Source organism: Amblyomma americanum, chromosome 4 (genome assembly GCF_052857255.1).
Source record: "Amblyomma americanum isolate KBUSLIRL-KWMA chromosome 4, ASM5285725v1, whole genome shotgun sequence".
In the NCBI taxonomy this organism is placed as follows: domain Eukaryota; kingdom Metazoa; phylum Arthropoda; class Arachnida; order Ixodida; family Ixodidae; genus Amblyomma; species Amblyomma americanum.
The window spans coordinates 141,633,040-141,653,692 of NC_135500.1; the positions used below are offsets into that span (position 1 = coordinate 141,633,040).

The window sequence follows — 20,653 nt, forward strand, 5'->3', positions numbered from 1 at the left end:
TTATGTTAGCTAATGTGCTCCAATTTCAAAGCCACAATCTAATATGTGCTAGCGCCGCTAAAATGAGGTAAGTCTGTATGTCATGAATGCGAAACAATGCGCATTTGGATCGTTTTGCGCAGCTCGGTGGAAGCACAATTAGAGGTCCTATATATATATGCAGAAAATGCAAATGAAATGAGGGGCTCGTTTGACAAACATATGAAGGAAGCCAACAGTCACCGAAACCAAGGTGCATAGGGGAATGTTTCTATTTTTTTTTAATTTGTACTGCCAATGAATTGGATTAACGAAAATCACTTATAAAGCAGTAGAGAAAACGACCATGCAGCCGGTGGGATCCGAACCCACGACCTCCGAATATCGCGTCCGGTTCTCTACCAATTGAGCTACGGCGATGGCAGTCCAATCTGCTGCTTTCGTGGGTATTTATGTTTTGCATGTAAGCGGACCTTCAGGTGCCACCCTCGTATATATATATATATATATATATATATATATATATATATATATATATATATATATATATATATATATATATATATATATATATATATATATATATATAATCACCAAAAATTGAAGAAACATAACAGGATTTAATTCACGACGTTTCGGCTGGAGGACCAGCCGAAACGTCGTGAATTAAATCCTGTTATGTTTCTTCAATTTTTGGTGATTTTATATTATATTGACCAAATCAGCTGCCAGAAATCACTTTTGGTAATATATATATATATATATATATATATATATATATATATATATATATATATATATATATATATATATATATATATATATATATATATATATATATATATATATATATATATATATATATATATATATACGCTACACTGGGGATTAAAGGGGTAATGATCTTGCGGTAGTCCCAATTAATGCGAAGCACTCGAGCACTACGGCGAGCCGCGCAGCCCACTTTGCAGCTGTGCTGCGTAAACGTGTCTATTGATTTTTTTTTTTACGACGCTGCGATGCCGTGCTCGTTTACCTGAGCATCGCCGATGTGCAGACGTCAGCCGTCTGCGCGAGAAGACGTAGAACACGGCGACGCAGACGAGAAGCACGACCAGCAGCGTGCACACGATGGGGATGATGACGCGGATGCGCCGGTGTTGCGAGTCGACGGCCTGCGTCCACTGAGGAGGCGGCACGGTGCCTGCGTAGGGGGCAGCGCTTCAGACTCAATTCTCCGCAATTTGTTACTGCAAAAGAACTCACTCGAGTGACGTAAACCCTGTGAAAATCGATTGTAATTGTGATTTATTTTGCTACGTGGCAAGCGCCATAGTGCCTAGTGTTCCTTCTTTGTGGAATGCGCAGCCTGCGGTATTTAGGGTCGCAAATTAATGTCACTTCTGGTGTTTGGTTTTTCTCATCAAATATTAGTTCCCGGGTTCGAACCCGACCGCGGCGGCTGCGTTTTTATGGAGGAAAAACGCTAAGGCGCCCGTGTGCTGTGCGATGTTAGTGCACGTTCAAGATCCCCAGGTGGTCGAAATTTTTCCGGAGCCATCCACTACGGCACCTCTTCTTCCTTTCTTCTTTCACTCCATCTTTTATCCCTTCTCTTACGGCGCGGTTCAGGTGTCCGCCGTTATATGAGACAGATACTGCGCCATTTCCTTTCCCTCTCAAAAAAACCAATTATAATCATCAAATATTAAGTCACCTAGCCAGAAAAGAATCGCCGTGAGGCTCAATGCCAACATGCCTTGGTGAATGCGTACACAAGCGGCTCTTGGGGAGCATAAATGAATGCCACTGGGTGCACATAGTCTTATTTGCGTTCGAAACGAATGTGCAAAGGGTGCTGATGCCTCAAAATAGCAGTTGAGGGTTTTTTTCTTACCTATACACGGCCGTGTAGCTTATGTTTCCATACGTTGCAGCACCAATTTGGAATTTGTTGCAAAAAAACATGCAGGTCGAAGCGAAACGCTATATTTTCTGTTGTTCCTGCCAAAAGGACACTTCTTTTCGGGCCAGTTCGTGTTACAGACGCACAACTTTTTTTTTCACGAACGTCAAGATCTGCTATATTCTCAGTGTATGAAGGTTCAGAATTTCGAAACTTCGTTTTTCTACATAGTTTGCGTTAGTCAATTTAAACAGGGGATGCTTTCTTGCTTTGATGCCAGTTACTGAGCGTGGGGTACAAATATTATGATGGGATTCCCCTAAATTTTGCTGGGTTGTCATGAAAGAACTGCCATGTCATTCTCGAAGAACGCCGCGGGTGGGCATGCGTGGTGTCACATTGCCGATGCTTAATAAAGGCAGAGCAAGCGATCCACCCGGGGAGTTTGCGCAAGCACCATTGGCTCGCGTTTGTGTAGCTTGCCAACACGTTAGTTTTGGCTGCCGAGGACAGCCGCCGAGACATCCCTGAACAGTCTTGGAAAACGTGCCTCTCCAGGCTCTGGAAGAATCATGGCGGAGATGAAAGCTGTACTTGGCCTTAGTCGCTGCCATTCAAGAAGCCCCGTCACCTGTACTACACGGCCTAGTCTAGCGTTGCCTAGCGTTGTTTCGTTGAAGTAGCTGCGATACTACGTGCTTCATATTGCTCGCAGAAATGGTTTGATCCGTCTGTGTTGCGGTGCAGCACAGTGCTTTGTTAACGATATATGAAGATCAGCCTAGTTATCAATGGCGGAATTGACTAAGAAGTAATTTATCGGTCGTACAAGTTTAGTACGGATGTGAGTCTTGCCCGAAAGCTGAATGGGTGGCCTGCGGCATAAACGTTGCGTTAACTAACGGCCCATGAAGAGATGTTGCAGATGGCGACGTTTCTCCATAACCTATTTAAATTAGTTTATGGTCATGCCTATTTGTGTTGACGATCATCATGCGACCTTGAGTACACCCTTCCCTATGCCTCCCCCTCCCCCAACACCTAAGCGACGACGACGAATACGACGACGACGACGACGACGACGACGACGACGACGACGACGACGACGACGACGACGACAACAACAACAACAACAACAACAACAACAACAACAACAACAACAACAACAACAACAACAACAACAACAACAACAACAACAACAACAACAAACTTGTACTGCATGGGTTGCAATTTTAGTAGGCAGACATGTTCGTGTTATCCCCTCATTTAATCAGTGCTTTAATTCCTCAGGCGCACATTTAGAACGAGAGTTAGAGATTTCGCTTTTAAAATTTCAGGGGGTGCCATTACCTACTAAATCCCCACTTTCCTAATCCCAATTTTCAGAGAGAGCTGCTGTGACTTACCTCCGGAAAGCGTGAGCGTGGCGAAGACGTACTCGGCCTCGGTGGCACCGGCGTCGTTCTGCGCCGTGACGACGAGGTCGTACCACGTGGCCGGCGTCAGGTCACCCACCACCATGGTGGCCGCCGGCTGCTGGAGGTCGGGAACGAGGTGCGTGGTGGTGGCCGGAGACCATTCCCTGACCGGCTGCGGCTTGTAGAGCACGGCGAACGAGGAGATGGGGCAGCCGCCGCTCCTCCAGGCGCCCAGGTGAAGGGTCACCGAGGTCACGTTGCTCTCGATGAGGTCGCTCTCCTGGGGCGCCAGCGGAGCTAGGAGACGACGGCGAACAGAAACTTACATTGGGGGCTCGCAACCGTGTGAAAGGCAAATATCGACTAGAGGCTGCAGTTTGGGATCATTGTTTTTCCGGTTCGTTATTTCGCTGTCCTACCGACCGCGGATAGTAGTGAATTGTGACACCCCGATTGACAGCTAAGTCTTTAACGTGATTCACCGGCTTGAGTATCGAAATTGAAGGTGACCAATGGGCAGGAAGCGAGAGAATAAATTGCAAAAGGAAACACAATCTTGTGGCAGGAACAGCGCAGCACGAGACATAGAAGGGACAGGCGGGACACGACGCTGCTTGTGTCTTGTCGTGTGTCGTGTCGCTGCTCCAGCGTCGTGTCCCGCCCACCCCTTCTTTGACTCGTGCTGCGCTGTTCCTGCCGCAAGATCATGCACCAACCAGCCCAACTTTTCAGCTTGCTAAAAGAAACACACTTTGTAAAATTTTGTACTTTGTAAATTGTAAATTGTAAAAGGAAATTGTAAACTTGTAAAAGGAAACACATGACTCAATATGACCCGAAATCTCAATTTAGGACTGCATGCGCTGTGCAAATGTCGGAAAGCTTCTAGCTGAGCGTTTTCACACTTTTGTTTCCCATTACTCAATAAAAATAAAAAAAATGAATGTGTGTGCTCTGTTTCCAAAAGAATTTTTGTCACGGGCTAAAGTCTTTGCTCTTTGACAACGACAAATGACTTCGTATGCTATAAGGAGTGAGCAGGGCTTAGGGTATCAGAGAAAGAACTGGCGACACGAACTTGAAGAACCATAACTATATTGGTGACGCACTTCAACAGCTGCGGCTAATCGTGCAAGCACTAGACTATCCTCGCGTGTTTTCACTACACTTCAAACTTCAATTTAGAGTAATAAATGAAAGAGCTACTTGCCATAGTATATTATTTATGATACGCGGGGCGGTCTACGTAACTCGAGCCGAAGTTTCAAAATAAACCAGAGCACCAAGCAATTATGTAAATTAAATCACGTTGTTGATCCCCCACGATACCAACTGCGAGTATGCTGTTTGAATTTAGTGTAATTAACTAATCATCTCCATATATTTAACTAATTTATTGTGTTTTTAGGAGGAAGAAACCTTTACTTAGAAATTGTAGGGAATTCCAGAAGAAGCCGAATTCACAAATTTTCATGTTGTTGTCGATCGCCGATCATCATTCTTCAGTTGTGAAAGAGAACCCGGGAAATGCGGAAAAGAAACTAAACTTATCGCGCATTTCAACCGGCGGTTCAGAGCGTCTACCGGAATCCGCGAAGGAGCACCAAGTCCATCGTGGTCTAATCAGAACTCAACACCTCAATCCGAATTGCCCATTGAAAAACGCCACTCGGTTTCGCGGAGCAAGAAAGCGTGCTCCGGATCGGCGATCAGAGTACGCCATTACTCAACAGGCGCTCGAGCAGCAAAATGTTGGAGCTTTCAGACGAGCAGGTCATGAACGAAGTACGCTCCTGATCTATAATCCGTTGCCGTTATAGGGCAGCTTCATAAGCGCCAGTGGTGAAATCCGCGGCCGCAATCAAGCGTACTGAGTGAAACAGTGGGGGTGGCGGTTCGCTGTGTAGCCGTAAGCTACCTTGCGACGCCCGAATAGCTGTTACTGAGGTACCGACTGGCGTATATTTTCCGCCAACCTGCTTCATGACTTTATGAGCCTAGGTGACACGCTTTGTGCCGATAATATCACTTATCAGAGTTTTTTGCCCCTCTGGCACGCTTCGATGAAGTTTTTTGTTCATATTTGTTCCTCATCATCTTGCGGCTATCCGTCTTCATCTCAGGCACCGATAACTTGATCGCTATTCGAAATGCATTTTAGCAACATTTTTGTGTTCTCGGTTTTACTCCAATAATTACCTCGTTTTATAATTTCTTTGGGGGCCTTCAGCCTTGTTAAATAAATAAATAAATAAATAAATAAATAAATAAATAAATAAATAAATAAATAAATAAATAAATAAATAAATAAATCTTAATTTCCACCGCTCATTTTCGGCCTTTATTCTATTTGCGCGCATACCGCGGAGTTCGCGGACAAGCAGCCGCATTAAAAATATTAAATCGTGCACTAAGAGCTCCTCAGTACAACTTTCGATAATCTCTTCCAAATGTCTTAAAACACTGTGCGTGTACTAAGTGAGCACATCCGTCAGGATGGTCATTGTCGAGAGGACATATGATCAGCAATCGGCGCTCACTGGATCCGTCCGTCTTGGCGTGGACAACGTTGCTCCGGGGTCCTCTGCCGGCGGCGTTGAATGCCGTCACATAGAAGGTGTACTTGCGTCCGCACCTCAGGCCGCGAAACACGTACGCCGACCGCTCGGCGCCCGTCTGCACCTCGAGCCATTCGTCCGTGGCCTCCGCAGACTGTGCGTCGAGTGCTGGGGAGGGCTCCGGCTTGTGGAACAGCACGAACCCTAGAAGCGCAGTCACTTGGTACACGGCAAGGCACTGGCCAAGCGAACGTATCGAACCTTCGATAATTTCAGCGCGCAATATTAGACCAAATGAGATTAGAGAAATCTTCCAAGGTTAAGGGTATAAAAAAAAATTAAGGACGATTGCGATTCTCCATGATGCGAAATTTGAGCTCATCTCTTCGGTGGCTCAGGCTCCGTAGGATCATTGTTTCGCTTTTCTGAGTCCTCGGAACATCTGGCGACGATATAATTTGATAGTAGTATTAGTTGATGAAGAAGACGATAAGCATTGCACAGCCCGCGAGAATGTATTGGCCTTAGTTTGAGCAGCCAGCTCTTGCTATCATTTGGCCACCACATCTGAGTTCAGCCACAGATCTGTTTGTACCGCTGTTCTAAATTTTTTGATAGAATCTCACCGACTGCCTTGCTAAGTGTTCCAAAATTTTTCTTTTTATCAATTATTACATTTTGACATAATCATTTTTATTTAATCCCTCTCTTTATTATTATTAAAATTTTGAAATCAAAACTCTCATCCCTTTTCTGTTCATGAGGAAGAATCCACCGGTGTTGCGCTTCCACGTGTTTTTCCTTTGTATTAACTGCGTTCAGGTGAATAGCCACCCGATTCTTGGCAGATCCCCCAGTGTGGCTATGTGCCATCTTTTGACAGGCTGACAACAACAACAATGTATTAGTTATAGAAGACGATGACGACGTGCAATGCATACCGCGAGTGTGTTTTGCAGTTTAACACGAGGACCTGCACTAAACCCTGGCAAATTCCCTACCGTGGGTATGTGCTATCGTATTTGAGGCAACAACAACAACAACACGAGGCGTGATCGGCTGGGGCGATAGCCTAGTGCTCTCTTGCAGTGGCTAGAGGAGCCGATCTGTTCGCGGCCCCGCGGGCTCAAATCCCAATCGCGGCAATGTTTATATGTATTTTTTTATGGTTTGGCTCGGTTACCCCGATGACAGCGACGCGACTGAACCCACAGACAGGCGCTTAGGGGCTGCGTTTTAAAATTCCTGTTGTCGTCTACTTGACCACAGCGTACAGTCAACAGCTTTGAGCTCCGTACGAGTCCACCACAGCCTCAACACGACAATCGCCGCAAAAACAATGCTAAACATCCAGGACAGGTCTTAGTTAGTACAGCGGGGCCATATTAGTCCACAACTTGAAGTGAGAAGTATGCTAGACAAATGTGGGCAAGAGAATTGCTATGATGAAGCAGCAGGTTTCCCCTCTTGACATACAATACATGGGCAGCGGCTTTCCGTTGTACGTAGCCTCCCCTTTTTTTCTCATACTTCTCAGCCAGGATTTTATTTGTGTACAGAACGATATGGCCCAATTCACCAGAGTTATTTATGTACTTAACTACACTTAGGACCACACGTAGTCTAAGGTATACCAAGCTGAAGACCACTTGCGTGTAGCGGCAGAGTTTGCCGATGAACGGGGCGAAATAAAAACAACCACAAAGAATATGCAACTTATTAAGAATTGATCAATAGCAGCACTCTGCTCACTCATCGCATTGAAAGTGAGGCGGAATTTCTAACGCTGCATCTCTGCGGGCTTTCTTTTCAGCGAACAATTAATTATGTTGTTATAGCGTATTTACTGTTAAGGTAAAACTGTGACATCCGTAAACCAGGCAAAAAGCTACTTTATCTGGCTCAGTTCCAGCACTTTTTGTGTATATGAAAAAGCTATATACGGCACTTCGAGCTGCTGCCGCCTCATGGATTACTCCGCGTGCTTTTTAAAATGGCAATCACGCACGCGCGAATATTGTGAATAGGTTAAAGATGTATGTACATATTATGTATGGAATCCGTTAGTTGTTAGATTACAGTCTTATGTAGAGTTTAAAAGCCCATTTTGTACTTGTTTTACATGATCTATCGGAATCAATCCTACATCAGCAAAGTGAGTGAGATTATCTTGGTAATTTTATCTAGACCTCATAACGCGAAGTAACGTTAAACAGCCAGCATGCATAATGTGTGAAGTTGGCTTAAAAACAGGCAGCTCAATTTGTATTTCAAAAACATGACTGTTTCAGCGCGGCTTAAAAGTTGAATTGCTACCATCGATCCAGCAGAGGGTTAAATACTCCCAGGATGTAATTGAGATGATCTACTCTGTGCCCAGCAGCGGTGCCTTGTTGTGAATCCAGCTTCTATCTCCGGCAAACGGAGTCAGCAGAAAACAGAAGTATTTCGTCCATGCGGTCAACTTCTATTTGCTACCAAACCCTTTGCCATGCTCTATATGCGCTGAAATTTTACAATTCACAATTTCAAAGTTCATCGGGAATCTTTTGTTTTCCATGAAATATAAGTTTTGTGAAATACGAGGAGACACGGAGGTTTCATTCAGAGAATCTCAGCTGTAAAATGGCTTACCATTGACCGGCTGGTCTTTTTCTACATCCCAACTGAGGTGAACAGTTGACGACGTGGATGACACCAGCTTTAGGTTCGGCGCCGCAGGAGGGTCTGGATATTTCGAGGCAAGGTAGAACAGAGAGTCGCACCCGAGACGTACTACAATAGCTAAAATACAATAGTAGAAACATGACACAAAGACAGTCCGAACACGTCAGTTGCTGTCCAGCGTTTGCGGTGCCCACCAGTGCAGCACTATACTAGTATGTTCACAGTTGCTATACGGTCGTTCGATAATCAGTGTTACGGATTACATGCACGCGAGACAGAGGCAGAACGAGTAAAGGCGTTGCTAACCGATCTCGAGCGTCTGGGAGAAGGCCTCCTCCGAGGCGGGCCCAGCGCCTTTGCCATTGAACGCCTGCACCACGACGCTGTACCGCGTGTTTCGACGCAGGTCCGTGATCTCACACTGCTGCAGTGCAGATGCAGATGAGCTCTGCAGGGTCTTGTAGGCGAAGGACTCCTTGCCGTCCCGAACGCGGTAGCCGACATAGTAGCCCTGGACTAGGCCGTTGGAGTCTTCGTCCAAGGGCGGCTGGAAAGCCCAAGTATGTGAGAGAGACGTATATTGTTCACAGGATAGCGCGCGTTTGGTTTAACGCAAGGAGGGACAAGTGCGCCAACTCTTACCAATGGCCGAACATGGCAGAGCAACGGATGCGCCGAAAACATGAAGCGCAGTCGCAAGTGCTTCGCAGTGTCGGTTTCTTCGCTCCTCTGTCATGTTTAGTAATTCACCTAAATGAGCGCTATTGCCACTACTTCTCACCAGCTAGCTGACTGCCAAGCATTATTTCCCCGTTTCCTGGCGAACAGGTGGCCGAAGTGGCCAAGAGTGTTGAAATACTTGTAAACTTAGCAAAGTTCATCGAAATGCTATAATTCACTTTGCCTTAACACCTCCAAAAGTAAAACGGCATAAAAACATTCGTAATGACGCATGTAGTAATGTGTACAAAAGCGGCCAGAGAGAAGTACACGTCATATGCACTTGCGTGGAGTACCACATGTCGAAGAATGGAATGCATTTATTACTTGCCGTCAGAAATGATCTTGTCTGGCCGATGACTCGCTGCAAAAGTATCGCATTGCTTTCCTCAGTGGTGTGTCGTCAAACTTCTATCAGCTGAGTGGCTATACCATGCAAATGTGACATTTACGTTCAAATTTTAATAATGAATGCTCTTAGGAATGCCTAAATAGTTCAAACGACTTAGCAGAAATTGAAAAAAAAATGCAGTTTGCAGGGATTGCTATCTTAAACGCAAATCGTCAGAAAGTGCATCTAGTGAAACAGAATTGCGTTTAAGGCATTGCACCAGAATTTTCTTAAATAACAAACCAAATACTTCAAGCATAGTCACGGAGTCTGACAGATCGGCATAGGCTTTTCAATGTATAGTTTATCAGGAACAGCCTCAGAATCTAGCTAATGCGTGTAAAACTTGTAGCACGTGCCTCCTATAGGCTTGCATGTAGCCATAATCAAATGGTTTCAAAAGCTGAATGTCACTTAAGTTCTAGTTCATACCGAGATATACTGTATCTTTTTTATTGCTGCATGGAATGCATACATAAATAAAACTAACGAATACGGAAGAAAACGGTGAAATTTCGCTTGGTGTCAAAATAATCGCGCAAACTGGTTTCTTTATTTTGGGGGAGTGCTTCTGCCGAATAAATTAAAGCCACTAGTACTCACATATTTAATTTTTTTTGTGAAGTTCCACAAGTTCACTGTTTTTCCTTTTGTATTGGAACACACACTTGGTATGCGACTCAGGCACCCTTAGGGGCTCCTTTGACGTGCTGGGTATATGCTACTGTGACTACAATACATTTTCTTTATCGGGACACCAATGTGAAGTTCAGAATAAAATCGTTACAAATTTTGTTTTATAAATTATATTTAGCAGACTCCTAATATTTATGATTTTAAGTCCGTTTATTATGTGGCACTGTCTGATCAGTGGTGAATCATTTTTCATCCTGCTTTCTTTACTTTCAATTTATTTGGCATGTTGTAAATCATTTTTTTATAGAAAAGACAGCTATCTAGTTTTGTGTCCTTTGGAATAAGAAACCACTGCCCGGAAAGCGGGCAGCTAGTCCCAATGAAACGATATATGCCTGGGTATCTCCAGAGGAGTAATTAAGGTTGTTAATGGAAGACAAAAGTGGGTTGCACGGGAAGAAGAAAACTTGAACTGGTATGGAGTGCCTTTCGATTTCTCTTACAACGGAAGCTTGTGATTTTCGCTCATGTTCCCAGACAGTGTTAGCAAGGTTGTTTTTCTGCCGAAAAGAGCCAGCGTTTGCTTGTGGCCTGTGCGTTTTGTGTGAACCATTACATATCACTTTTGTAACGCATTACTCGAAGAGTGAAATAAACGAATTTTGCAATGCACTCCAAACCGCATCATGAACGAGCAGAGTAAATGTGTCTGTATCTACACTGAATTTAAGTTGGTTGAAATGTGTAGTATGGTGTAGAGGACAGTGTGCTGGTTCAATACTTAGATTCTTTTGAAATACGGCTTACTTTTTCAACTGAAGTCGATGTCTGCAGTACTCTACAGCTCCTCAGAAAACACCGGATGGTCTCGTAATGGCATACATATGAAGGAAGCCAACAGTCATTGAAACTAAGAAAGCCACGGGGTAATTGTTTTTTTACTTTTTATATGTGCAGCTCTGATCAATGAAAAACTTGTAGTGTAAGCATTTGATATCTGACAGATAATTGGCTAGAAAGTAAAACACATGCCTTTAATAGGATGTGGTTGTTTGATATCGTAATAAATAATAAATTATCTTTCAGGCATAAAATAATTACACTACTTATTCCTCATTGATGAACACCACAAAAACTATTTAGGGGCGATCAATTGGATTAATAGGGAGGAAATGCAATATAGCCTTTTTCAGTCACTCGCAGATTCCAATTTAATTATATTCCAGTTCTGAGTTCATTGTATTTAGCTCCCCAGTCTAAGCAAAATGTGATTCTATTCCAATTCCGACTACGCAAAATGCGTCACATCGATAGATCACGGCAAGTCCTCGTACCACTACCGGTGCAGTGGCGCAGCGGTTAAGCGATGCACCAGCGCATCTGCAGGTGGCTATTTCAAAAACAGTAACCGATGGAGCTTGTGAGACCCATGTTGCTTTTTTAGTCCAATACGGGAAGGAAGAGCTCTCGCAAGTACCATTTTTGTACAGATAATTGTTCGGAAGGCTGTCTATATCCACCGTAGGCCACCGAGTGTTTTTCTTATTAGTCATATTCATTTTTGCTGAGTCACTCTTTGTCCTGCGTCTCCTTCCTCTTTGGCAGGTGGAAGATTTCGCCTTCATGGCCATCTTAATGCTATCGAATTAAACCAATTATGCTTTTTCTTATAGTTTAGCTGACTGCTGCCTTGTAGAGCTCCTGGTGGTAATTCGACGCCTGAGTGTGACACTTGGTTTGGAGCTACCCAGTGGCATTTTTCTCAAGTTTCCTGCGTTATCAAAAGTAAAATCGACTGACTGCTTACGCGTGCATAAATCACAATCCCAGCTTACCTTCCAAGTAATGCGGAGACTCCGGGATCCAGTTGGTGTCACTTTAATATCTCTGGGAGCGCCGCTGGGGGCTGCAATCGGTGCGTTTACGTGGCAATTATCTCATCAATTTATCAAACATGCATGGAACAATTAAATGTTCTAGAACACCATGACAGAAATTTAGTGAACATATATTTCTTAAATAAAAGATATCATGAGCTGCTGCAAAGGCATCACATTTTGATGGTTTTGCTCCTTCTTTTAATGAGCAGTGATTTCTGACGAATATAACGATAATCCTTGCTAGTCTTGTACTGTGCATTCAAAAATGTCCAAATGGCTATTCTGTTAATTTTCTTCTTGTGTATGTCGTTTTGGTGAAAAACTGAGAGAACCACTCAAGGTCCCCAAGCAGCAATCGAATTTTATGAATTTGCGGGATTTCTGAGAATCTCAGTTGAGGATTATTTCCTATTTCATTTTTTTCCTTTCAACAATTTGGGAAGTGGTATTCAGCGGCAGCTGAGGACCAGTGAGAAATACGGAAACAGCTGCTCTGTCTGCTTGTACTTTTAATGAAGACGCGGACCGTATCATCACACATATACCTTCTTCATCGGTGCTGACGATCAGCACGTCGCTGTGATCGCTGAGACCAACGCCGTTCTCAGCTCTGAGACGAAACTCGTAGCTCGTCTTGGGGCGCAGCCCAGTCACTACATGTGATGACTCAGTCGACTCGATGGCCTTCATGTGAGAGTCGCGCTCCCAGGAGCCTGCAAGGTGTCGTCAAGGAATGGGCTGCTGCATCGTGAAAATTCTGTCATGCGCCTCGCATGTGGAGAGGGAAGGTGCCTAATGTTGCGAAGTAAGAATAAAGCTTCTTTTTCCCTATATGAAAAGAAGGTCCTTTCCTATCCTGTTAATGTATGCTGAGCTGGTGAATTTTTGTAGTGATAGCTACATTACGGCAGCATTACGAGCCTTTGGTGGGGTGGCGCCGTGGCGGTGGCGGCCTGCCACCCTGTGGCTGCGCCGCCACGCTGTCACGTGATTGGTTACGTGATGCAGAGCAGCTGCCGGCGGCGCGGCGCCGTGGCTGATCACGTGGTTCGTCCCGTGGTTGGGCACGTGACCAAGTTCCACTCGGCCAGATGTAGCTATCGCGTCACTCCAGGTTTAACCAGAGCTAAACCACCACCAATTTTTTTTTTACAATAAAGAGCTGTCAAGGCTGTGTTGATTCCAAAGCAACCGCTACCAATGCGGTTGAATTGATTACGTTGTACTGATCACGTCCAAAGAAGGCTTGTTTCAATACAGCGCGCTTCTATGACTTCGCACTGTGAGATGAAAATACATGACTATTCAACTTTTTATAAAAACGGGAAGAGGAAATGAGGAGCATTATTTGGAGAAGCGGCAGCGACTGGTTTTATGAATTTTTTCCATCTTCTATTTCAGCTCGATGGCTTCGCATGCACTCTGTTATTTCACCTTTCTTCGCCACAGACGCTGCCTACCGTCTCTTGTCTTGTGTGCCAGCAGGTACTTGAATACCGGGCTGTTTCCGGAGTAGGGTGGAGACCAGGAAAGGGCCACAGATCGACTGGTCGTTTGCGTGGCTTGCAGGCCAAGTGGCTTGTCAGGTGGTTCTGCAAAGGAATGTATAAGTGAGGACCTCGTGTTGATTCTCAAATGCAACTTCTTGGCACATGCATTGTTACCCTCGCTGAATGAAAAATATTGCCATCAGCACTTCTATTCCTTACCCTTTATGACAGAAATGTACATTATTTAACCCCTCTTTACAGAAACAGAAGAAATTCATAGCTTGTGATTCACCATCACTCTCGATGATCAAGATTAATCGTGAATTGCCTGGTCGCACCGAGCTCAAAGCTAGCGATGTACTCTGCCGAATCTTTGCAACCAATCAGCTATAAGCACATCTTTTTATGCCCGAAGCAAACAGCGTTCAAGCAACGGAATTGCGCGGATTAATCGTGGGTCAAGGAACCTTGCGAAACTGTTTCAGGTTTATGGGAGAAATAATTTCAGACAGCAACGGTGTTGATAAGGTATTTGAATTTTTTAAAAATGGGCAGAGGTTAGATACGGCTTTGCAGACCCACGTTACTCTTGTATTAACTTTGGAGAGCTATTTAAAAGAAACGTTGAGGACTGTCTCGTGTCAGTGTCATCCTGCAATACGACAATGTGGGGCCGCATATTGCCTCCTAGCTTATGGATCAGTGGACAGTTAAGTTATACAGTGAAGTACGGTGCACTTTCTCTGCGGTCTTTATTCTATTAGAAGTGATTTTTAATTTCGTCGCCTTCAACCGACCTTACAAACCAAAAGAACGGCGTATTAGGCTAGTTGGTTAACGTACATCTCGAAGATTTAGAGCAGATAAAACGAAGGGCAGTGTCGTCTATTCTTCACCGTCCTTCGTTTTTGTTGCGCGCTAAATCAGCCAGATCTATGTTTCTGTGTTTATATATCCTGTGTATAGTTCATTCTGTCCTGCTACTTAAGCTCCCTCTTTCAGGGCGTTTTTTTTTTTTCACTGGATATTCACGTGCCTAGCATTCAATGAGGCAGTTACGGGGCCCATCACTACTAATGCTCCTTTTTCTTCCGCCAACCAGCCATCACTACTAATACTACTATCTCTACTACAAAACCTCCTTTGGGAGATAAATTCTACACATAAGGCGGAGTGATTCAGACTAGCCAGCAATAATTCAGAGGTTAGCCAAAAGAGTTCCGTTCTCGTGGAATAGAGGAATTCATACTGGCATGCAGTAAAAAATGTGCATTGCAGTGGCGCGGCCCTATAGTGAAAAACGGTATCGGACATTTCACCTCTGATGTAATGCATCTTTGGCCCGTATGTATGCTCAACACCGATTTAAGATCTGCTGCGGTATTTCTTGCGTGGGGGCCGCCACGGTGGCTGAGTGGTTATGGCGCTCGGCTGCTGGCCCGAAACACCCGGGCTCGATCCCGGCCGCGGCGGTCGTATTTCAATGGAGGCGAAATTCTAGAGGCCCGTGTGCTGTGCGTTGTCAGTGCACGTTAAAGAACCCCAGGTGGTTGAAATTTCCGGAGCCATCCACTACCGCGTCTCTCATAGCCTGAGTCGCTTTGGGACGTTAAACCCCATAAACTAAACTAAACTGTTTCTTGCGTGGGCGTGAATGTGCTTTCAATTTATGATGCTCTTTCTTTATGATCTAAATGTGAGCTGTAGTCTTCGTGAGTTGAAAAGGAAGCATCGGAAGGTAGGAAGTGCACCACTGCGCCCCCTACAAGGTCACAGCGGCGTCGAACTTAAAGGTCAGTAAGGGTCACATTGTTATTATTATTATTATTATTATTATTATTATTATTATTATTATTATTATTATTATTATTACCATCATCATCATCATCATCACCACCACCACCACCACCACAGTTATCACCGATGTCTAGTATCAACTGGCAGCGCAGGTCAGCGAAAGCACCGTACGACAATAATGGACACACACACGGACCCACCCTGGACGACCACCTGGAAGTTCGTGTCGTCCCTTCCGTAGGCGTTCTCTGCGTAGCAGCTGAAGAGGGAGGAGTCCCTGCGGTCGACGCTCGGGATGCGCAACACGTACTCCAGGGCCTCGTCGCCGGGCTTCTCCTCCACCACGTACCTGCCATCGGAGGGTTTGAAAGGGCAGTCTTTGGTCTAGCGTATAGGAAGTCCGTTGTCTTCCGAAATGCGAAAGCTTACGGAGAAGCTGAGTAGCAGCATGTAAATGGCACCTAAGCCGGACGCATGTGTGCACTGTACAGGTTGTATTATCAACACTACACATGACTGCGAAAATACAAACATTGCAAAGTTAAAGGCAGGAGTGCTTTTTGCGGGTGTAATTGTGTTTGCACCGCCAGACTTCCCAGTATGCTTTCCTATTTTATGCTGCGGATACACCTATGCTTGCTTCAACTCTATATAGGTGCGGCAATCAGTAGCAGGCAATAATTCTTCGTCTTACAAGATCCATGACCTACATTTGTCGCAGCATACAGATGGAAATGCATGGACACTGCAGTAGTGTACATAATTGGGCTTTAATCACGCACTTTTTGCAAACCATGACGTAAAGAGCAGTGCGGCGGAGAAGGAAGCAAGGATATTTACAAAAGAGAATGTCGGGTTTTGGCACATTTCAGTACCGCTCGGAAGTGAATTTAAAATTTAGTCGGGCCCTAAATACTCGCATTCAGACGCACTTAACTATTACCGCGTCAATTTGTAGTTAACTGCCGACGAAGGATAGAATATTTCATTAAAGAAAAGTAGCACTAAAAGCTTCGAAACTCAGGAAAGGAGAGAAGTTATAGCGGGAGGAAAGAAAGAGAGGTCAGCCGGCGGTCACGTGACCCTGGCCTATTGCTCTACACGGACGAAAAAGGGTGAGAGGAAAAAGGAGAGGCAGATTGCGAATGGATTGTGATGATGTCATAATACAATGATTCGTATGGAGTAGCTGTGACAATAGAGGTGGCCATGCATACATTGACTGACACTCGTCTCTCACAAAGACTCAGCGCGTAGCAAACGCAGTCTATGTCTTGCACAAACACCGACGCATATTCCTTGCACATAATTCAGAGATCAGCCTCCACGAAAACACAAAACTTAAAACACTAGAACACCTGCTTCTTCACTGTGCCGCGTTCACCGATGCTCGTCGCGATATGCTCGCGGCCTATAGGGCGCAGGGCATACTACCAGACTCCATCAAGACGCTATTGTGGCCGCAGGGCAGTGCGCCCACTCGTGAGCGAACTTTGGTGAGCCTCTGTGCATTCCTCGAACACACGGGCTTGACGTCCCGTCTGTTCTCCGTCAGGTAGTTACACGCAGTGACCGAACGCTCCGCGAGTTCTACCTTGAACGATTAATAACTGGACGCCCCACTCCAGTTGTAACCAACACAGTGCTGTACGCGTGTGTGATTTAATTCCTCTAAAATGAACTAATCACGCGCACAACCTGGACACATTTCTTATTGTGTGAATAGTTTGTACATATTACTTCTCCCCCTATCCTCTCTTCCTGTCCCCTCACCTCTTTCATTTCATTTCTTCATTCTGCCTGCTGTCCTTTATTTCCGCTGCCCCAGCTCCGGTGTATCAGTATCGATGGCAGATGCCGGGGCTAGCAAAAATATTTTCCTTCCTTTTTACTATTATTTTCAATAAAACCACTACCACCACCACCACCACCATTCTGGTATGATCATGCAGCTTGGAACTTCGCCAATAATTTACGGAAGGCGATATTGTGGCCGCTTCGCGAACTAGCAGGAGGTGCTGCCTACCTGGGCTCCATCTCTGGGCTGAAGGCGTGCCTGTCCCGCGTCCAAGTCACCGTAATGGGCGGCTCACCGACGGCGCGACAAGTGAGGGCAACGTTGTCGCCGCGACGAACCGTCAGCGCCTGAAACTTCCGCTCGAAGTGCGCCGCCACTGCAGAGCGAATAAAAGGGAAAGAACGGGGCACCACTGCAATAAGCGTCTCTTCAAACACGGACTGTCCCTCGACGTCATAGTCCCGTGCACTACGCGGTTACGCGTATTGGTTAGACAATTCTCGACAATATTGAGTTAGTGCACAAACGGATGCAGTTCATTCGTTTCGTTGCTGTTGCCTTTGCAGGGGTACTGAAACAAGCTCTCTTTTAATCATGAGAACCGCCCTGGGTAAGGGTGCTGTACGGGCCATGTTGTCCCGAGGCGGGTTCTTTTTCTAAGCAAGCCAAACAACGGAAGGATGAAAGGTAGGATAGTTGGCTTTTGCCACTTCCTTCATTTCGGATTGTCTGTACCGTTCTCTCTTGACTTGCTGCTCCCGGAGGGATGCTCCGCCAGCTGCGTTCATGTGTAGTGGTCCCTTGGTAACACTACTCTCGAAATTACGTTGACTTAGTTGCTCCCGGCGATGTATTTTGCAGGTTGAGTATGCTAGCTCGCAGTGATAGAGAGTTCTTACGGGACCCCTTCAAGAAAAGAAGCTACTGACAAAGAGTAATGCTAATGCTCGCAACCAGAAAATGGCAGCAACATTGTGATGCGCAAATTTAGATGCGCAGTTCATTCTCACTCAGCTTGCTCCTTCTACTGCAACGGTGCAAACAACGAGGCCCTGTGGCTCTGTGCGCGTTGAAACACGCACCGTGCACGTCCAGCTTGACGACGGTGGAGATCCCGGGCCCGACGCCGTTCAGAGCCTGACACATGTAGTGGCCACCGTCGTTGGAGTCCGCCTCGCGAATGCTGAGCGATCCGTTCTCGAGGATCTGCACGTTGGCGTTGCTGATGATCACCGAGAAGTCGCGGCTTTCCTCCGAGCCTGAAAGGCGACGTGATGGGAAACAAGGAAACGCGCGATTTAATCGTGAGGTGATGAAAATTAATACGAGCACAGAAAAAGCCCAAGAACAAAGAGAACTCACGGTGTTCTTTCTTCCATCGAATGACCGGCACCGGGAAACCATCCGCCTGGCAGTCAAAGCTCACTGCTTGACCCATGATGGCCGCCTTGTCCACTGGCTCGTGACTCCATGAGGGAGCAACTGAGTATAGACAAGCGCTGCTTCTAGTACAGGTCTTCTTAACATCCATGGCCAATTACCAACGCCCAAACCGCACTGCTACCCTCAGGCTAGCTCGCGAGTGCTGCCTGGATATCCGTCGCCATGCATTCGCAATAGTGAGTCGTGCACTACATATGTCATCACTGTTAGCCCCAGTGAAGTGCACCAGATGACCACATTTAAATTCTGACGGCATGCCTTGCACCGCAATGAAAACGATGTTGTTCATTTATTCGCACGATTTGCAGATTTGCAGTGGACGTCTAGCGGAAGCCAATACGAATTTGTCCCCTCATAGCTTTGAGCTTCGGAACGTATCGGTGTGCATGCGTGTGCATGCATGCCACTGTATGGCGCAGCTTAGGCTCATGCCATTTAAAAGCTGTAAGTACGTACAGCCTTCGCCAAAGATTAACACCTAAAGGATTAGCTGCACGGCTACGGTCTGTGTATCGCCAACGTTGAAACTCTCCTGAAGGCGAGACGAAATATCGTCCTCACAGCTCCGAAAGTCAGGACTTCAACCGATTTTACAAGAGCCTCGGTTCGGAGATTATAAGGAAACCCCTGGGGCTTTTTACATTTGACATAGGCCATGCGAACGTGCGCATCGTCTTTGCAAAAAACAACCAGGCTGTCGTGACCACGTAAAAAGTGGGCTAGTGGCAGAAAAGCAACGCCACGATCGCCAGCCATCGTCGACTGCGATGATAACCTAAGTGATCGCAACCTGCTCTGGTGCTACTCTCTCCTGGATGACACTTTCGTCTGTGCCGGCCCGAAAGACGTGGGTTCGATCCCGGCTGCGGCGGTCGAATTTCGATGGAGACGAAATTCTAGAGGCCCGTGTACTGTGCGATGTCAGTGCACGTTAAAGAACCCCAGGTGGTCGAAATCTCCGTAGCCCTTCACTACGGCGTCTCTCATAGCCGGAGTCGCTTTGGGACGTTAAACCCACATAAACCAAACCAAACCAAACACTTTCATCTGACCGCATCAGAAACGGTTAGAGCAGCCTCGTTACACTTAGCAAAGAGTGCATGCTTATGTGTGTGCGTGTGTGCAAATGCGCAGGCTGCATTTTTATGCACCCGCCGCGGTGGCTCAGTGGCTCGGCCGCTGATCCGGAGTTCCCGAGTTCGAACACGACCAAGGCGTCTGCGTTTTTATGGAGGCAAAACTTTAAGGCGCCCGTGTGCTGTGCGATGTCAGTGCACGTTAGAGATCCCCAGGTGCTCGAAATTATTCCGGAGCCCTCGACTACGGCACCTCTCTCTTCCTTTCATCTTTCATTCTCTCCTTTATTCCTTCCCTTACGGCGCGGTTCAGGTGTCCTACGATATATGAGACAGATACTGCGCCATTTCCTTTCCCCCAAAACCAATTATTATTACTATTTTGATGTGGGAAATTGCGTAAAATACGAAAACGGCCTTGGATGGCGCGATTTCAGTGCACGTAAAATCCCTGGGGTGGCCGATATTAATCCGGAGCACTCAAAATGACGTGTGTCCTTGGTTATGCCTTTAAACTCCGAGTATCCCATCAGATACGCTGATGTGCTGCAACAACTTGAAATAAGACTCCTGGCAAAACCATCAATAATAATTAGAAAAAAATATTTTTACAAATATTTGCTCAATGATTTACCTCCATCACCGGACATGATCTTCGCGGCTTAATTATTAGTAAAGTGTTGAGTGCAGGTGAGGATACCCACTCCCTAAGTCGGAACATAATATTTTCCATAGAATACTGTGACCGATAAATATCTCTAATTCATTCTAGCTTACTTCTGTAATCCACTCAGCGTTTTAGGGAAACCGCTGACAGCTATATCCAATGTTCGTTCATACTAAAAAATTGATTCTATAGGCATTTATGGCAAAGCTGGTGTTTGTCAGGCAGAA

At 45.6% G+C, this 20,653-nt stretch overlaps 1 protein-coding gene across 1 annotated transcript in view; it reads right to left on the bottom strand.

Moving 5' to 3' along the window:
* Window positions 1–20,653, bottom strand: part of LOC144128452 (cell adhesion molecule Dscam1-like) — a 294,038-nt gene that overhangs the window by 6,546 nt on the left and 266,839 nt on the right. The window contains exons 12-23 of the mRNA XM_077661869.1: window positions 18,603–18,722; window positions 18,323–18,499; window positions 17,469–17,616; window positions 15,643–15,791; window positions 13,616–13,747; window positions 12,701–12,868; window positions 12,111–12,181; window positions 8,835–9,075; window positions 8,496–8,588; window positions 5,844–6,065; window positions 3,292–3,600; window positions 1,016–1,183 (exon numbers count right to left, since the gene is read on the bottom strand). Coding sequence (XP_077517995.1) covers window positions 1,016–1,183; window positions 3,292–3,600; window positions 5,844–6,065; window positions 8,496–8,588; window positions 8,835–9,075; window positions 12,111–12,181; window positions 12,701–12,868; window positions 13,616–13,747; window positions 15,643–15,791; window positions 17,469–17,616; window positions 18,323–18,499; window positions 18,603–18,722 — 1,998 coding nt within the window. The remainder of the gene's footprint in view (window positions 1–1,015; window positions 1,184–3,291; window positions 3,601–5,843; window positions 6,066–8,495; window positions 8,589–8,834; window positions 9,076–12,110; window positions 12,182–12,700; window positions 12,869–13,615; window positions 13,748–15,642; window positions 15,792–17,468; window positions 17,617–18,322; window positions 18,500–18,602; window positions 18,723–20,653) is intronic.